General features: G+C 37.0%; 1 protein-coding gene across 13 annotated transcripts in view; it reads left to right on the forward strand.

Moving 5' to 3' along the window:
• LOC138335949 (plexin-B-like) overlaps window positions 1–20,522 on the forward strand; it is a 169,364-nt gene that overhangs the window by 115,853 nt on the left and 32,989 nt on the right. For 10 of the 13 annotated variants that reach the window (XM_069285155.1, XM_069285154.1, XM_069285164.1 and 7 more), the window contains 5 exons: window positions 10,191–11,517; window positions 17,347–17,547; window positions 17,962–18,105; window positions 19,072–19,172; window positions 19,289–19,412. In XM_069285155.1, coding sequence (XP_069141256.1) covers window positions 10,327–11,517; window positions 17,347–17,547; window positions 17,962–18,105; window positions 19,072–19,172; window positions 19,289–19,412 — 1,761 coding nt within the window. In that variant the 5' untranslated portion in view covers window positions 10,191–10,326. Of the gene's footprint in view, window positions 1–386; window positions 685–741; window positions 869–9,916; window positions 9,941–10,190; window positions 11,518–17,346; window positions 17,548–17,961; window positions 18,106–19,071; window positions 19,173–19,288; window positions 19,413–20,522 lie in introns of those variants that run through there. The other 3 variants (XM_069285161.1, XM_069285162.1, XM_069285163.1) reach the window with 3 other exon arrangements.

A 20,522-nucleotide genomic window follows, 5' to 3' on the forward strand; every position in this document is an offset into this window, starting at 1 on the left:
ATCCGTTTTCTAGTGATAGAGAGCTGTCTATGTTGTTATCTTTCAAGAGTATATAAATATGTATACAGTTCATTGGTTATACGCCAAGGTGGTTTTACTACCCTATAATATGCCATACACAATCGACAGAGATCACAATGTACATTTGTTTAAGAGATTGTAATAACTGGCTGGCCCATTTTAACCTATAATATGACTGTCTGTTAAAACTGAAAGTGTTAAAATAATGTGTGGGTTGTTCTCCAACAAAGCTCGGCTGATTGACGGGTTATTGTCGGGCTGTCGAGGGAGGCTCATTGTGTAACAAGGACAGGTGGCTAGGTTAACCCATAACACCTCACAGGTACGCGTGTAATTACAGGTATCGACGTCGCCGTAAACAAGCCGCTAAAACAGCTGCAGAATCAGATAATCACACAAGTCATATAGCCACTTATGGCCATCGGATGTATAGCAACAAACTAAAGAATGATAATGGTGAAGGTATCACCGCCGACCCGACGGGGAACTAATGCTAGGCCTTAAGGGACAGCGATTTAATACAACACTCGACCTCGTCAAAGCCGATGTTTATGATAGCGATTTATGATAGAATTATACATTTGTACCCATGTCGATAGTGATTTAAACCACTTGGAGTGTGTGCGCTAATGGGGTGTTAGGAATGCGATTGACTTGAAACAGGTGAGGCAGTCTTTGATATTTACCTGTATGATAAATACATTATATACTAGCTTTGTAATCAAACGATTGGGTCATCTGTCTCGTGTGGCTTTGATGTTCATTTGATGACTTTGTCAGGAAATCATTGGATCATTGTTAAAATGTGACGTTTGAGGTAGTTGACACGGAACGGACACCAGAGTTGGTGAGTACAGGCTCTGAACTTTGTCATCAATTCTATATTTATATGATCTATTTCTTTTTTGATTAGAATTATACTTTTATCAGTTGAGTCAGTAACTGTACGTTTTACTATCATATGAATTTAGCTGGCTAATGTCTGTATTATGATTGATGGACATGAAGTATACATTCTTTTGCAAGTTTCTTTTGTATCAAAGAAAATCTTGTTGTCATCTGATTAACCTATCTATCTATCAATAATGGTACTTATTATACATTTTTAGCCCACCATCATCAGATGGTGGGCTACTCAAATCACCTTTCGTCCGTGGTCTGTTTGTCCGTTAAAAATTCTTGTCACAGCTATTTCTCAGAAAGAACTGAAGGGATCTTTTTCAAATTTAATATATAGGTTTTCCTAGGGCCCTAGTTGTGCATATTGCATTTTGGGACCAATCGGTTTTTGACAGGTGAAGTTTGTTACCACTATTTCTCAGAAAGTACTGAAGGGATCTGTCTCAAATGTCATGTGCAGGGTCCCCTAGGGCCCTTGTTATGCATATTGCATTTTGGGACAGATTTGGTGACCAAAATGACAGGTCACCATCTTGGGTTTTGATAGCTGAAGTTTGTTACCGCTATTTCTCAGAAAGTACTGTCACAAATTTTATATGTAGTCTGTTTGCAAAAATTTGAAAAGCAGAAAAAAGATCCCTCTTTCCAATATCAGACATAGATCATTCTTTGGTGGGTGCCAAGATCCCTCTGGGATCTCTTGTATTCACTTATATCTTCCTTTTGTTACAATGTCATAAAACTGAGACAGGTGTTCACCAGGTATGATGGTTTTCAACTGTGTAATTAGAGTGCCATACTGGTCTTACTGCAGTTAATGAGTTAAGGCTATTGTCTTCCTATTTGCCATACCCTCTTGATTCATGCAAGTTTCACATTGTTAAGAGTTTGATAAGTACTGACCGTAGGTTGATGGTTATTCTCTGGAACCTTTGGCTTTTACTGAACTATAGCTTGTCCTTAAATGACTCTGGCTTTTCATAGGATGAAAGGCATTGAAAATAATAAAAATCATTAATAGTTATCAGCAGTTGAATATTATAAGTTGCAAAATTTTTATACACTTGATAAACTCCCAAAATGGTGTTAATTCTATGAATGCAAAATATCTTATTGTCTTGGTAGTAAAGAAATGTGTACTGAAGCCTCTAGTGTATATACATACATTTGTGAGTAAAAATAAAAAGACCAATGTCCCCAGGACACTGTAGATATTAGTTCACTTAATTAAGGAAGAATTTTTTATCTACTCCAGTACATCATTCATGAGGTGACTTAGGATGCCAGTGGCGACAAAATCTATAACTATGTTACACAAAATGAATTTACAAAAAGCTTGTGTACATTTAAAAACAGCATCGCATGGTATATTGGTATAACAAAACAGAGTGTGACATATTTGATCAATGGAGTTCATGGTTTTATGAATGAATTTTGAATTAATGAGAAAATTTGATTTCTAGCAGTTTATAAATAGAATTACATAACAGTTCCTTGTAGGTGTTGCAATGTGATTTCTGATACATAATGAGGTGGATATTAACATTGATAGCCATTAGGTGTTCTGAAGTATTACGACATTAGAGCTAGTCTTTTTTTTTATTATAAAACTTATTAGCTTAAGCTTATACTCCTTAGCAAATCATCAACTTGCTTTTGAAAAAAAAAAAAAAAAAAAAAATCATGCCTCGAAAAAAATTCTCATTAGACAAGTTTCCGATTTCAAAGAAGTACAGCGGCTTGATAAGTGTATATCTGTATTGATTGTGTTGTCGACGAGGATGTTTATAAATTACTGCCCTCTATAAGATTATGACTGGGATGCAGATTACGCCCTAATGATGTTGTACATGTTCAGTTGTAAAATCAATACACTGGGCTATAGATGAACTCTTTTATACTTTGTGTCACTCGTCCTTTGAATATTTAAAACATACAATGATATCGACTCACATGTTGGAAATAATTATTTGTCAGAAAACAATTACACACAGTACGATAACAGTGGTTGAATAATTCCGGACCAAGTATTGATTGTGTCTAGTGGAGTTATATAGACAAACACAGTGGTATATAGTTTTAAATTATTTAAGGAGCATTGTTATACATTTTAATGCTTATTTGCTTGTCGGGATGGGGGCATCGCTATCTATGGTATGTACAAGCATTTAAAATAAAGGGGAAGATATGAATAATATATGGCGAGGACGTCCCTTTGTGAAATGAATGGACCCAGATCCTGTTTGGAGGATCAATCCTAAAGAGTTCGCACTTTTGTTCGTTTTATTTGTACGAAGAAATTTACCGTAAATAAGCCAATAAGTAAACAAGTTATTGCATGTATTCGGTATTTTCTTCGTGGTGAATGTTGATATGAAAAATCTAGGTCGACAAATGTTACGACAGCAAAAAAACCACATTTGCTCTCTGTATGACCTGCTCTGAAGTGGGTGTTCCTCAAGTGTTTGAAATAGACAATAAGCCATTGTGTTTTAAGCTGTATTCATCCTCAGATGGTGTATTACAAATACAATATAAATTTTAAAAGAATGTATATTTGTAAATCTCTTTCAGAAAGCTTACTTTGAAATAGATTAATATGTGAATTATGTGAAGAAAACACTTAGATCTGTTGGCAATCGCTTATTTCTGGACATAAACTTATTTGCAGGATATTTGCTTATTTGTTGCAAGTGACATATAGATATATGTGTAAAAATGAATTTATGCTTATTTGGAGAAATATGCAATTGACTAGTTTGAACTACTCATAATGAAATTATAAAATTAGAAATTACTCGTAAAGTTTTGTAATCACTAAATTGGGAAGAGGGTCTGAATAAATCATCAATGAAATGAAAGTTTCAGATACGCAATAGAAATACGAGGCTCACAGTAGAACCAACCCGAGGCTTATATGGATGATATCATAATCTTTCTCAAGAGCACCTGTCTTGTTTTCATGGTAGTTGTATAACATCTCGGATTAGATACGGAGATGATTTACACTAAGTAGATTCTCCTTTTAAAGTTTCTGATCTCCTTAGATATTTCATTTAATCATAAAGCGTGTAGGTGTGGTCAGGTCATGGAAATTTTACCAATAGATTTAGGGGTCACGGCTCTGACAGGGTCACAACACTGACAAGAACGATTCTAATCCAACTTATTTTTCAGGTTCGATTAGATCATAAAATTGCCATGAAAATGTTTCATGCACATTAACATCGGTAGAATTGTGTAACTCCAAATTTTGGCATTAATTGATAACCATAAAATATTTTTTTGCTTAAAATATCTAATATTTTCCACAGCCAGGATTGTTTCCACAATCATAATGTGTAAATGAATAAATCTGTTTAGAAAATAACTTTTAAAGAGAGCTTTATTGTTTGAACACTTTGCAAATAGTCCAGGAGAATTTTATGTTTTTTGTACTTTCTCTGTTCTTACTTAAAGCAAATAGCAGTACATAGCATTTGGCTCCTGGCTTTACTTGAGTCTATAAATATTTTGTCACATTTGGCTGTTTATTTTCTGTTCTCTTTCACCGTAGTGATAATGGTTGCTTGTTGCTTCCGATTTGATCTTCTGCAGCAATGTTTTCCTGACAGATTTGTGGGAACAATTGGGCTGAAATCTCGCAACAAGTCTGCAGGAAAAAGTCAGTCTATTGAGAGATATTTTGGTAAACTGGACCAGTGTTCAGCAAAAACAGAAAATCTGGGAAATTCAAAAGAAACTTTTGCAAACTCATGTTGGCAAAGATTCAGAAATTAAAGGCAATGCCTTGTGAAACGAGGAGCTAGTTAACGATGTGTTTGTAGAGGAAATCAGATTTCTTAACGATGGCATCATAAAATTAAGTAGTCGTATTTTGTTTTCAAGAATAATTGTGATCTAATTATCTATCTGCATTCTTTTATATTTCTGCTACAGCCTCTTTATCTTGTTGGTATAAATTTATACGCATTTTTGCAAAAGTGAACATTATAAATAACTTCAAATAAGTATTAAAGTACCTTTTGCTTCTTGTAAAATTCTTTTCATTTTTGCAGTGTAATAGAGATGTTAGCTCCTGTAGGATACTACAGCTAGTTTAACAAACGTACGATATCTTAAAAAATTTCTGAATGAAACATTTTGATCTTCAACTTCATGAATAAAACATTATTGGCTGGCGAACTTGGAAATATGTTACATGACATTTCATTGATATCAGATTTATCTGAATGTCAAAATACTCGACCATATCGTTCTATAAATAAAACATTTGCTGGGGCTCCCTAGCTTTAGATTCTTTAGATTGGTGATTATAGCAAAAAAAGATCTGGATTTCGGTTTTGAAAGTCTGTGTATATATAATTTGGTGTCACTTGATTTAGATGTGCAAACAGTCGAGCTATTGGATATTTTTAAGCATTAGGAAGGAGATTGACAGGAAAGTCGAACAGTACTTCCTACCATAGGCTTTTAAATATCGAGGAGAAAGAAGCTCAGATACACACAGCAGGATTGAAATGTACATGCATGAACGATTCTGAAATTGACAAGCTCATATGAAATGGATATTGCAAGTCCCAGTCAGTTGGAATGACAGTGGGAAGTTGTTTTTGAGGAAATTGGTTTTCAAGATTCAGGTTTAGTCATCCTTGAATTAATTTCGTCTGAGCTTGGCTGGCGGATATACACATATAATACCTGTATAAGATTTCTCATCATTGCTTGACATTATGGATTTGTCAGGTGGCAGGGATATATCCATTTGTGTGTGGTGAGAATTGTATTAAAAGTAAGTAGTTTAAATGACAACTTCAGCTCATTCTCAAATATTATTTTAAATATATTTTTAAATGATTTTTTTTCTATTCCTTTTTTTTGTTTGGTTTAATATTCCAACCATTTACAAATGTTTGATTTTGCATTTTATCCTTCTGTCCATCTATCTCTCTATCCACTAAATCTCTATTTGTTCATTACTTTGTCTGTCTATCCGCTAAACTTCTACCTGTTCATGACTTTGTCTATCCATCTATCTGTCTATCCACAATATTACCTCTTTTATTTCTTAATTACATTGTCTGTCCGTTATGTCTGTCCATTCATCTGTCTATCCACTTGACATTTATCCCACTATTTGTCTAACAGTTTCTACCTTAAAATATGTATTTAGAATTAGTCTACATTTATATTTTCATCACATACAGCTTATCATTTATTCTACATTTATCATTCCATCACAACTTAGTCTTTATCCTTCATTTATCTCTCCATCACACCTTATCTAAATCTGTTTGCCAATTGATCTGGTTTTACTAATGAGGCACCAGCTGTATGACTGGTGTACAGTTTCATTTCCTGGACTCCTTATATGTCATAAGTATGGTACTAACTTATTAAATATATAATGATGCTGTGTCGTAAACTATAAAATGTTCCTTGTGGTTTTAAATTAATACCTAATTTTGTGGTGAAGAGCTCACAAAAAGTAATGAAACTGACTTTTATAACATCATTATAATATTTTCTATTTCTCTGATTGTAAATCTTTTTGCAAGCTTCGTATCAGTAATAAAACAGTTAACTTAATTATTATAACGAATTCTACAGGTCTCATGAAATTGTTTTGGTACTGGTGCATAAAAACAGTTACAAATTTCTAATTATAGACGCCAAAATGACCAAACCTTTTAGTCTTAGATTGTTCTTGTGTGTGTGTCACAGTGCAGGGGCCAAGTGGGGTTAAAATGTCTCCTCAGGGTCACGAGTTCATGCAAGGCCCATTCCCTAAAAGAGTGGTTGCTTGGTCATGGACTGAAGTTGGTGGTTTTACTCAGGGCACTCTGGCTTTACTCAACCACTGGCATGTCGTTAAATTAAATCTGTGGGTGTCTTGAATTTCCATTAAAATCCCACACATTTTCACACCTAAAACCTCTCCATCCCATCCTTGGTCATATTTTAGTCCAACTCAAACGTGATGGATGATTCTTGGGATGAATGCTTCTCATGTACTTATGTAATTATAAGGTCGATCCATCAAATGAATTTATTTTTTTGTTTACATGTAATGAATCCAGACCATGTGGTGGTTTAAAACGTGATGTCACTAGGTATGACAGTAGCATATGTGTTGTAATAGAAGCTGTTTTATCATCGACAGCTGGTCTCTAGTTTGTTGATAAACCGCTTTGTCTTAATACTGGACTGCAGATTCTGTACAGATTATTTGTTTATTGTACCAGTTGTGGATTAATTAGACATCAGAGTGGAAGGGGGCTCTTACCATCAGGACAAGAAGGTAGGGGCCAAGGAAAGGGTAATAGATTAAGTAGGGGGCCAAGGAAGGGGTAATATTAGGTAGGGGCCAAGGAAGGGGTAATAGATTAGGTAGGGGGCCAAGGAAGGGGAAATATATTAGGTAGGGGGCCAAAGAAGGGGTAATATTAGGTAGGGGCCAAGGAAAGGGTAATAGATTAGGTAGGGCCAAATAGGGGTAATAAATTAGGTATGGGGCCAAAGAAGGGGTAATGGGTAAGGTAGGGGGGCTCTTACCAAAGGTAAGGGGCCAAAGAGGATGTATTAAGTAAGAGAGGGGGCACTTACCATGAGGACAGAAAACTGAAAGGTAGGAGGCCAAGGAAGGAGTAATGGGTAAGGTAGGGGGCCAAACAGGGGGTATTAAGTATGATAGGGGGCACTTACCATCAGCACAGAGAAGTTAAAGGTAGGGGGCCATGGAGGGGGTAATAGATAAAGTAGGGCCATTGAGGAGGTAATAGATAAAGTAGGGGCCAAGGAAGAGGTAATAGGTAAGGTAGGGGCAGGAGGGGGTAATAGGTAAGGTAGGGGGCCAAGGAGGGGGTAATAGGTAAGGTAAAGGGACAAGAGGAGGAATTACGTAAAATAGGGGGCACTTACTACCATCAGAACACTGGAAAGTGATGTAGGGGCCAAGGAGGATGTATTAAATAAGGGAGGGGCCAAGGAGAGGGTATTTAATATTGGGATAGGGCGCCAAGCTAGGGGAGGGAGATATTTCACGATGTAGAAATTAACCATACAATTTGTGTAACAATAAGTATTGTAAGGTCAATGTTGAGATCTACAAATGTAAAATTTCATATGATTATTGTACTGTCTGCTAGGGAATATGTTGAAGAGAGGAGGGGAAGTGCAGGGGAATGGGTTTCCCCATTATTGCATCACACAAAATCCTATTATCTCAATGGGGGTACTAAAAGCCTTGGAAGAATTTTATACACATCTTGGATAACCAGATTTAAAGTTTTATATTATATCATATTTTGACAAACATCCCGTTTACAAATTAATGTTGAAATGAGATTTTGTTAGAATTTTTTAGTTCTTGTCAATGAAAAATAGCATATATCTTCACAATTGGGGAAATCCTAGTTTGATTCTAGCTCGATATACGGTTAAATATTTTTATATTATACTTTGGATTTTATATAAGTGCTCTAATTTCATATTGAGGCCGATTGTTATCTGGTTTATACAGTTGTCCATATTATACAGGGTTACATACAAATGTATACAGTGGGACCTAGTTGTCTGGTTTATACAGGTGTCCAGATTATACAGGGTTACATAGAAATGTATACAGTGGAATAAAATTGCTAGCAGGATTCATAATGTTGTTGAAACGGAACATAAAAAGATAACTTGATGTACATAATATAATAAATTATGACTTTATTTACATTCCTCATTATACAGTCCATGGCCATGAAAGTGATTATTCAAATATCAGCGCTCCCAGATAATATATATCATATACATTTATATTTCAACAGGGAATGACAAACAGATAATTATGTAAACATGTCTCGAGATTAATACATGGGTAAACATCGAGGTTATTTCAGTGTAAGTTCACTCAGGTCACAGTTGGGTGTGAGAATCTTTTTTCATTAGTCTAACTCAATATCAAAGAGATGAAAAGATTCCGCGAAATTTTATACAAAGCTAGAACATTTCTGACTTCTTGTCTTAAAATGTTCACAATATATATAATTATATATGTAAAACACAAGGGCATATTTATTTTACTGGGTGAATTCATTAAAAATTTTTACAATACAGTAAAACTTGTTAATAACGACAACCCAAGGGACAAAGGAAATTGGTCGTTATTAACGCGGATCAAATTGTGCTAAAATTGTCCATTTAGGACCCCAAGAAAATGGTCTTTATAGCCAAGTGGACTTTATACACAGGTCAAATTTTGTTGGAAATGACCATTTAGGACCTCAAGAAAGTGGTCTTTATAAGCAGGTGGTATTTAAACATAGGTCATACTACAATTTAAGATCAAAATAAGGTACTTTTAAATTTGAATTATTTGACACCAATTTTGACCTTGACTGTGATCAAATTGTGTATAGTAAGAGTTTCATTCATTCATTCACGACCTCAAACCAAGTCATTTCTCTATCTCTGTGGGGCTTCTGTCTAGGACGAATTAATATTGTGTCCGTGACATTCAGACTCTACAACGGCTTAAGGGCTATGAATCGTTTGTTATTACACCTTTTCGATGTTTTTATCATGTTTGAACCCACCTGTAGAAAATCTCATTTAGCTAGATGCAATTAAAGCAGTAATTTAGTGTAGTGAAGATTGCGTGTGCACAAGGACGGTTTAAATACAATCGTGTGTTGTCACATGTGAACTGAATTTTACTCGCAGTCGAGACGTCCATTGAGGATGTTTGTAACACGCGACACAGATTTAAACCTGCCTAGCATAAAGATAAGAGGTGATATTAATAACGTATATACTAAAATTTGAAATCCATTGCTGATGTAAGTTTCAGGTGTCCTGCACAGGTTAGTGTCGGCGTGTTAAGATTAGACAGGTGTTTCACCGACACAGCACCTGTCAGTAGCTAGTATTAGTCATGTCTGGGAAGCATAACAATGGATTAAAGCTTTCATATTCAATGATACATATGTCAGTGTTAAAGGGTCTTGGTGGCCGATTGCCTGAGGTTGAGGTAACAAGCATTCTTTGACTAGCTATTAAACCTCTGGATTGCAAGTAGTGAAAAGCTTAATGTGGCATTTGCATCCTGATAATAATTTGCTCACCATCCTCTTTTTCATTTATAAACTGGGTAATGATTATACAGGAGTGATATAAACATTTTTGAAAATGAATAATCTCATATTAACAACTTAAAAAATAAATAGATTTATTTTGATCTATAAAATATTTTAAATGTTTTAACCTTTTATATTTTTCAGATGGTGGAAATTCAAGGAAAGAAAAAAAATGCATGAGACAGACCAGAAACAAGCGTTTACAAGACTAGGAATGACTTAGAGACCGAGGTCCACATCATTGCATGAGAGTGGGCCGCAAGATTGACCAATCGGGAGTATGGAGAGAAAATGTTTCTGGCTGATATGGCTGTGTGGCCTGGTGTTGCTAGGCGCCAAGTTGCTAAATGGAGAAAATGTATACTCCAAAATAGAAGTGAATCTTCTGCCTCCACTAGGGAGTAGAACTACACCGTTCCTCAATCACATGGTCATTCATAATAATCTCTTATATATTGGTGCCGTCAACAGGATATTCAAACTTAGTTTTGATTTGGCCGTTTTGGCAAATGTATCGACAGGTCCACAAAATGATAGTGCCCTCTGTGATCTGCCTCCTACGGGGGACCGGTGCATGCACGAAAAATCGCTACGTGACAATGTTAATAAAGTGCTACTTATGCATGATCCACGAGGTAAACACCCCATCCTTATAACATGTGGAAGTATATTCCAGGGCGCGTGCGAAACCAGATTCTCCAATAACCTTCACGTTAATAGGAAATACTACGGTCAGTTGGAGAGTATGACGAGTGATCTCCCTTTACAAGACGTATACGCCATCGCTGCTGATACTGAAAACAGTTCCACAGTGGCCTATATTGCACCGGGAAATCGGGGCAATGATGTCATGTACATTGCTTCCACATACACTGGTTCTAATAATCGCCTCATCCGACAAAACATTCCCGCCATCAGTACACGTAAGCTAGGTCCAAGAGACGAAATTTTCAGCTACAATAACATAGAACCTTCACCGATATCGCAACGTACCTCAAGTGTTTCAATCAAGGAGAGTATTCGTACTACATTTCTTGTGAATTATATCACCGGATTTACATCGGGAAATTATAGCTACTTTGTGACAACACAACCGTCACAAAGCAAAGAAAGTCCAAATGCAATTTCTAAATTAATTCATTTGTGCCAACAGGATGAATGGCTTACTTCGTATGTGGATTTACCGTTAGTGTGTAAAACAGAACGAGGAAAAGTATATAACAAAGTTACGTCTGCTCGTGTGATTCAACCTGCGCGAAGGCTTCAAAAGACCATGATGCTTCAGCCTGGTGCGGAGGAAGTTCTCGTCGCTACATTTACAGATAACGGCGAAAACAATTCTGCTGTGTGTGTGTTCGGAATGGGTGAGGTTCGCAGGAAAATTGTTGCCAATGTGAGGCTCTGTCGGATGGGGAACTCTTCAGCAAATGGAAATAAATACATAGAGGGCGGGTCAGAATGCAGATTGAATGTAAGTACAAATGACACCTTAATACTGCTTACAACTTATATAGAAATGTTGGTAAGAAAAAGGTCTTCAAAATTGCATCATCTGACCCATTGGGTCAAGATGACCTTAAGACATTATCCTTTTGACCTTTGCTTTTATTGCTCTTCCTTAACACTGAATTGAATTTCACCAACTTACCTTTAGAAATGAGGCAAGTTTGACCCTAGCAACAAAAGGTTCTTGTACGATACGTTGTGTTTTCATTGAAATAAACAATTTTTATCTCTCTATATATACTACCATTTCAGATCTGTGCTTGTATGCCAAATGTTGGAATTTGCTTTACTTCTGTATAAAGCTTGTCAGTAAAAAAAGCTGTCTGAGATTGTGAAACAATTATCATATTTACCTTTTATTATAATCTTTTATTATATTGTTAAATATTATATGCAACGGTTCATTACAACAATATGTCTATCTTGACTATTGTGTAGTTTTAATCTATGTGCATAGGTTTTGACATATATAACAAAGCGAGACAGATAGATGATACTGATATAATTACAACTAAACATAATTCGTCTTTTCACCACACAATTGAATCCTGTCAAATCTAATTTAGTGCTACTGTAAGCACAAAAGACAAACCAGGGAGAGTCAGGAAGATCCTTGAAAAAAATAAGTTGGAATTGTTATCCAAGAGAGACACCTCTTGTACTATGATAAGGATTGTACACTAAAGAAATGGCTTGTTTTACTGACAATAAACTTTAAGACTTTCTTTGAGCTTCCCTATATATGAATGAAATTCATAGCTGTATGGCTACAAATTCAAGGATTCAATGGCTTAAGGCTTGCCTCTCCATAGACAGAGAGAATGGTTATTACTGACAATAGATTGAAGGCTTCCCTCTCCATACACAGAGAGAATGGTCATTACTGACAATAGATTGAAGGCTTCCCTCTCCATACACAGAGAGAATGGTCATTACTGACAATAGATTGAAGGCTTCCCTCTCCATACACACAGAGAGAATGATCATTACTGACAATAGATTGAAGGCTTCCCTCTCCATACACACAGAGAGAATGGTCATTACTGACAATAGATTGAAGGCTTCCCTCTCCATACACAGAGAGAATGGTCATTACTGACAATAGATTGAAGGCTTCCCTCTCCATACACAGAGAGAATGGTCATTACTGACAATAGATTGAAGGCTTCCCTCTCCATACACACAGAGAGAATGGTCATTACTGACAATAGATTGAAGGCTTCCCTCTCCATACACACAGAGAGAATGGTCATTACTGACAATAGATTGAAGGCTTCCCTCTCCATACACAGAGAGAATGGTCATTACTGACAATAGATTGAAGGCTTCCCTCTCCATACACACAGAGAGAATGGTCATTACTGACAATAGATTGAAGGCTTCCCTCTCCACACACAGAGAGAGAATGGTCATTACTGACAATAGATTGAGACTTCCCTCTCCATACACACAGAGATGGTCATTACTGACAATAGATTGCAGACTTCCCTCTCCATACACACAGAGTATGGTCATTACTGACAATAGATTGCAGACTTCCCTCTCCATACACACAGAGTATGGTCATTACTGACAATAGATTGCAGACTTCCCTCTCCATACACACAGAGTATAGTCATTACTGACAATAGATTGCAGACTTCCCTCTCCATACACACAGAGTATAGTCATTACTGACAATAGATTGCAGACTTCCCTCTCCATACACACAGAGTATGGTCATTACTGACAATAGATTGAAGGCTTCCCTCTCCATACACACAGAGTATGCATGGTCATATTACTGACAATAGATTACTGACAATAGAGACTTTTCCTCTCCATACATAGAGAGAGAATGGTCACCACTGACAATAGATTGAAGGCTACCCTCTACATACACAGAGAGAATGGTCATTACTGACAATAGATTGAAGGCTTCCCACTCCAACACAGAGAGAATGGTCATTACTGACAATAGATAAGGCTTCCCTCTCCTACACACAGAGAGAATGGTCATTACTGACAATAGATTGAAGGCTTCCCTCTCCATACACACACAGAGAGAATGGTCATTACTGACAATAGATTGAAGGCTTCCCTACTACACACAGAGAGAATGGTCATTACTGACAATAGATTGAAGGCTCCTCTCCTACACAGAGAAGTCTACTGACAATAGATTGAAGTTTCCTCTCATACACAGAGAGAATGATTATTACTGACAATAGATTGAAGGCTTCCCTCTCCATACACACAGAGAGAATGGTCTTTACTGAAATAGGAAGGTTTCCCTCTCCAAACACACAGAGAGAATGGCCATTGCTGACAATAGATTGAAGGCTCTCTTCCCCATACACAGAGAGAATGGTCATTACTGACAATAGATTGAAGGCTTCCCTCTCCATACACAGAGAGAATGGTCATTACTGACAATAGATTGAAGGCTTCCCTCTCCATACACACAGAGAGAGAATGGTCATTACTGACAATAGATTGAAGGCTTCCCTCACCATACACACAGAGAGAATGATCATTACTGACAATAGATTGAAGGCTTCCCTCTCCATACACACAGAGAGAATGATCATTACTGACAATAGATTGAAGGCGTCCCTCTACATACTCAGAGAGAATGGTCATTACTGACAATTGATTGAAGGCTTCCCTCAACATACACAGAGAGAGAATGGTCATTACTGACAATAGATTGAAGGCTTCCCTCTCCATACACACAGAGAGAATGGTCATTACTGACAATAGATTGAAGGCTTCCCTCTCCATACACACAGAGAGAATGGTCATTACTGACAATAGATTGAAGGCTTCCCTCTCCATACACACAGAGAGAGAATGATCATTACTGACAATAGATTGAAGGCTTCCCTCTCCATACACACAGAGAGAATGGTCATTACTGACAATAGATTGAAGGCTTCCCTCTCCACACACACAGAGAGAATGGTCATTGCTGACAATAGATTGAAGGCTTCCCTCTCCATACACACAGAGAGAATGGTCATTACTGACAATAGATTGAAGGCTTCCCTCTCCATACACACAGAGAGAGAATGGTCATTACTGACAATAGATTGAAGGCTTCCCTCTCCATACACAGAGAGAATGGTCATTACTGACAATAGATTGAAGGCTTCCCTCTCCATACACAGAGAGAATGGTCATTACTGACAATAGATTGAAGGCTTCCCTCTCCATACACACAGAGAGAGAATGGTCATTACTGACAATAGATTGAAGGCTTCCCTCTCCATACACACAGAGAGAATGGCCATTACTGACAATAGATTGAAGGCTTCCCTCTACATACACACAGAGAGAATGGTCATTACTGACAATAGATTGAAGGCTTTCCCTCTCCATACACAGAGAGAATGGTCATTACTGACAATAGATTGAAGGCTTCCCTCTCCACACACACAGAGAGAATGGTCATTACTGACAATAGATTGAAGGCTTCCCTCTCCATACACACAGAGAGAATGGCCATTACTGACAATAGATTGAAGGCTTCCATCTACATACACAGAGAGAATGGTCATTACTGACAATAGATTGAAGGCTTCCCTCTCACATACCACAGAGAGAAATGATCATTACTGACAATAGATTGAAGGCTTCCCTCTCCATCACAAGAGAGAATGGTCACTCTGACAACAAGATGAAGGCTTCCCTCTCCATACACACAGAGAGAATGGTTATTACTGACAATAGATTGAAGGCTTCCCTCTACATACACAGAGAGAGAATGGTCATTACTGACAATAGATTGAAGGCTTCCCTCTCCATACACACAGAGAGAATGGTCATTACTGACAATAGATTGAAGGCTTCCCTCTCCATACACACAGAGAGAATGGTCATTACTGACAATAGATTGAAGGCTTCCCTCTCCATACACACAGAGAGAATGGTCATTACTGACAATAGATTGAAGGCTTCCCTCTCCATACACACAGAGAGAATGGTCATTACTGACAATAGATTGAAGGCTTCCCTCTCCATACACACAGAGAGAATGGTCATTACTGACAATAGATTGAAGGCTTCCCTCTCCATACACACAGAGAGAATGGTCATTACTGACAATAGATTGAAGGCTTCCCTCTCCATACACAGAGAGAATGGTCATTACTGACAATAGATTGAAGGCTTCCCTCTCCATACACAGAGAGAATGGTCATTACTGACAATAGATTGAAGGCTTCCCTCTCCATACACACAGAGAGAATGGTCATTACTGACAATAGATTGAAGGCTTCCCTCTCCATACACACAGAGAGAATGGTCATCACTGACAATAAGATTGAAGGCTTCCCTCTCCATACACACAGAGAGAATGGTCATTACTGACAATAGATTGAAGGCTTTCTCTCCATACACACAGAGAGATGGTCATACTGACAATAGATTGAAGGCTTCCCTCTCCATACACACAGAGAGAATGGTCATTACTGACAATAGATTGAAGGCTTCCCTCTCCATACACACAGAGAGAATGGTCATTACTGACAATAGATTGAAGGCTTCCCTCTCCATACACACAGAGAGAATGGTCATTACTGACAATAGATTGAAGGCTTCCCTCTCATACACACAGAGAGAATGGTCATTACTGACAATAGATTGAAGGCTTCCCTCTCCACACACAGAGAGAATGGTCATTACTGACAATAGATTGAAGGCTTCCTCTCTCTCTACACATACACGAGAGAATGTCATTACTGACAATAGATTGAAGGCTTCCCTCTCCATACTCACAGAGAGAATGGTCACCACTGACAATAGATTGAAGGCTTCCCTCTCCATACACAGAGAGAATGGTCATTACTGACAATAGATTGAAGGCTTCCCTCTCCATACACACAGAGAGAATGGTCATTACTGACAATAGATTGAAGGCTTCCCTCTCCATACACACAGAGAGAATGGTCATTACTGACAATAGATTGAAGGCTTCCCTCTCCATACACACAGAGAGAATGGTCATTACTGACAATAGATTGAAGGCTTCCCTCTACATACACACAGAGAGAATGGTCATTACTGACAATAGATTGAAGGCTTCCCTCTCCATACACACAGAGAGAATGGTCATTACTGACAATAGATTGAAGGCTTCCCTCTCCATACACACAGAGAGAATGGTCATTACTGACAATAGATTGAAGGCTTCCCTCTCCATACAGAGAGAATGGTCATCACTGACAATAGATTGAAGGCTTCCTCTCCATACACACAGAGAGAATGGTCACACTGACAATAGATTGAAGGCTTCCCTCTCCATACACACAAGAGAATGGTCATTACTGACAATAGATTGAAGGCTTCCCTCTCCATACACAGAGAGAATGTCATTACTGACAATAGATTGAAGCTTTCCATACACACAGAGAGAATGGTCATTACTGACAATAGATTGAAGGCTTTCTCTCACATACAACAAAGAGAGAGAAGGTTCCCTCTCTCTACTACACAGAGAGAATGGTTATAGCTGTCAATTAACTCAAGTCATCCTTCACTAATATTTGCCCTATTCACATATCACCATACACAGGAAATTTCTGCACAATCACAGCAATTTCTATCTTTTTTTTCTTCTTATTCAATTTTTATTTCTTCAGATATATCACTTGTCAACCGATTTCTCAAAATATGACTTTGGTTGGACGAGGGGTGAAAATAGTCACTTTGTATCAATTATCACCATGTTTGGACAAGTTTGATGTTTTTCTCCACTTTTGTATCTTATCATACACTTTCAGTGTTAAAGTTGCTCATTAAAATTTTCTTACAGGATAATATGGAAAGTGATGAAGCATTACTGTGCTTCCAAATTCCCAGGAAGAACAGTTTTAGCCGGATAGCTGGAATATTACCTGTAACAGCCCAACCTGTCCTTGAGTATAAAAACACGACCTTGACCTCCATCGCACTGTCTACCACCACCGATTTTACTGTCGCATTTATAGGGACGAACCATGGAGACATCAAAAAGGTAAAAAATGTGAAAACATATAGCTGGTAATTTTGGAATTTTGACTTCAGGAAGAAAATTTTAAATTCTGACCAATTGATAACAATCTACAGGACTAATGTAACCCAACTTTCTTTCGCAGCTACTAATTTTTATGATTTCTATTTCAACAGAAATTTGTAAAGATTAACATTCACAGGTATGAAAAATGAATGGAAATTCATTTCAGTTTTATAAGTGATGTAAATATCAAGTCACGAATTTCTTTGGATTATGAAATTTGCCAATTGTAAATCATATGCGAAACAAAGTTGTGTACAGTTTTAGAGTTCATATAATTACCGATCATTTCCAATCAAATCTTAACGTTAAAGATTATTCCTATCAATTATACCTTGCACTGTAATTATCATGTCTGATCAATTTTTTCTTCAGATTGTCATCAACTCTAATGTCAGCGCCACTGAATATGACCAGGATCATCGGACCGACTTGACCATTGACCAGCGCAGTTCTATTAATAAGGATATGCAGCTGGACTCCTCGAATCAGTACCTGTTTACAATGAGTGATAAAGTGGTAGGTGTCTATAGTATAGGTTCAGTTATATCTGTTACCGTATTCACCCTAATTAGCGCCCCTTCCCATATAAGCGCCCCTCCCCTTTTCTAAATAAGAGTTGATAGTTGCATAAACGCCCCAATGGATTTTATAATGTTTTACAACATGTGATGCCCCTAACATCAGCAATATATCCCATATTACATGAATTTACGAGTCTTTTGAAATAGGAATATTTAGAATAACGACACAATAATGCATCTCAAAGGTTAAAAGACAATTGCAGGTTTACTGTAATAGATTTACAAAGCATGTTCCATGAGTTCAAAAAGATCAAAAATATGGTCGACTTTTTTCTTTTTCTTCAACAACTTACATTTCGGTTCACTAATAAGCCCCCCCCCCCCCTCCCCCTTTTTTTCTTTAGTACTATTAAGTGCCCTGACCGCTAATTACGGCGAATACGGTACTTGATAACCAAACCAGGCAAGCTGAATGATTAAGATGATCTAATAGTTTAAATATCGTGGAAAGTTCATGCCAGGTACTGACCACTGTTTGGTGGTTTTTCTCCAGGAACTCTGGCTTTCCTCCACCAACAACCCTGACCACATAACTGTTGATAACACGTTAGACAAATCAAACAAACAAAAACTAAATTAGGTATTTATGCAATCTGGTGTAGCCAATGGTTTAAGGTGTCTGCCATTATATTTATATAGCCATAGGGTTGCATGTTCAAGGCCAACTGTAATGGGTCAAGTTCAGGTTGTGCGTCTGTGTTTTTTCCTCTGGAACTCCAGCTTTTCTCTACTTCTTTAACCTGTAGCATTCTTTGTATGAGTATATATAGCAAATAAGATATAACATACCATACTTCTTTCTATTGACTTATTAATGTTGTTCAGAGAATAAAGGACATTTGACTATGAAGAGAGTAAAAAGCATTTCTCATGTTGATGTGGTTGTCTTGCTTTTTCACAGGTTTCCAGATTACGTGTCGAGAATTGTCAGCGCCACTCGAATTGTTACGATTGCTTGTCCAGCCAAGATCCATACTGTGGCTGGTGTACACTAGAGAATAGGTAAGTTTAACTTCTGTAACAGCTGGTTAAAAAACAAAAATGGTTGTAGTACTTTTTTTGTGAAATCATCCAAATGAATGATTCTCTTGCTTCAACTTGTTTCTACTGTTTTTCAGATGCACTGTCCGGGGAGCTTGCTCCAACCCTGATATTGACCGATGGGCGAATGGTCAAGTTGGAAACTGTATTACTATCATGGATATTTCCCCTCCCAGTGCCTCGGCCTCTGTTGTCATCAAGGTATGAACTTTGACCTTTCAAGCTGTACTCAGGTTATGACCTTAGTTTGTAAAGGGCCATGACCTATGACTTTTAATGTTGTAGGCTTTGTTGTGTCTGTAGACAGAAATATGAAAAATGAGTCAATATTTTATCATATTTTTATTATGTTTTTCTTTTTTCTATACAACTGTACTTTTGTTGTTCATGGGTCATAGATAATTAAAAGATTTTGTTAAACCTCTTGGAAATATAAACTACTAAAATATCCCTTGTTTAGGCATTATCTATAATAAAATCTACATTTAGTTTGATTGACACCTTTATCACAAGAAAATCAAATCAGAAGTTGAAGTATATAATTCCTGGAGAAATGATAACTTGACGTCACATTCCTAAAAGTTGCATTATCAACATGGATGGTATTGTATGTTATGTGAACATAGCAGCCCTGGGCCCAACTTTAATGTCAAAACACAGACAGACAAATCTTTTAGTAATCCCATCTTATCACTGCTATCTCCCGAGATTAAATTCTAATCTGAAGCTATTTCTGTTCAGACCTAACATGTTTAAGGTAACCCGCAGAGGATTCGTCTTACTAAAAACAAATCGCCTGTTTAAAAATATTTGTTTTGAGCCTACAATGTTTTCAATAGGAAGAATGTAATCTTTTGTAAATAAAAATAAATTTCATTTCAACACTAGAGATTAAGATATTTCTGAAATTAAGGAGAAAGAAAATTTGCACTTTAGTTATAGACACCCAAGATAGATATAGGGTGGTGCATTGTGGCCTGCATTATTTATACATGCATGCCAGAGATATAAATCGCATATCATCTCCCTCAATAAACAAATCTTTCTCTCTTGCCTTATTGCATTGTTTGTAAAATCTGGTCAACTAGCCATTTTGAATTTTGTATAGCATGGGAAGATATAGCATGCCTGTATCGTAGTAGATTTTTCTTATAAAAAGTTGTCCACTTTGCGAAACAAATTTTCTCCATGAAATTTTCAGTAGAATTTTATACACAAAACATTTTAGTGAATTATTAAATCATTTTAATACAACATTTACTGCCAACTGGAATTTGGATTCCAATTTCAATTCAATTCCTTTTGAATATT

The sequence above is a fragment of the Argopecten irradians genome, chromosome 12 (assembly GCF_041381155.1).
Source record: "Argopecten irradians isolate NY chromosome 12, Ai_NY, whole genome shotgun sequence".
NCBI lineage: Eukaryota > Metazoa > Mollusca > Bivalvia > Pectinida > Pectinidae > Argopecten > Argopecten irradians.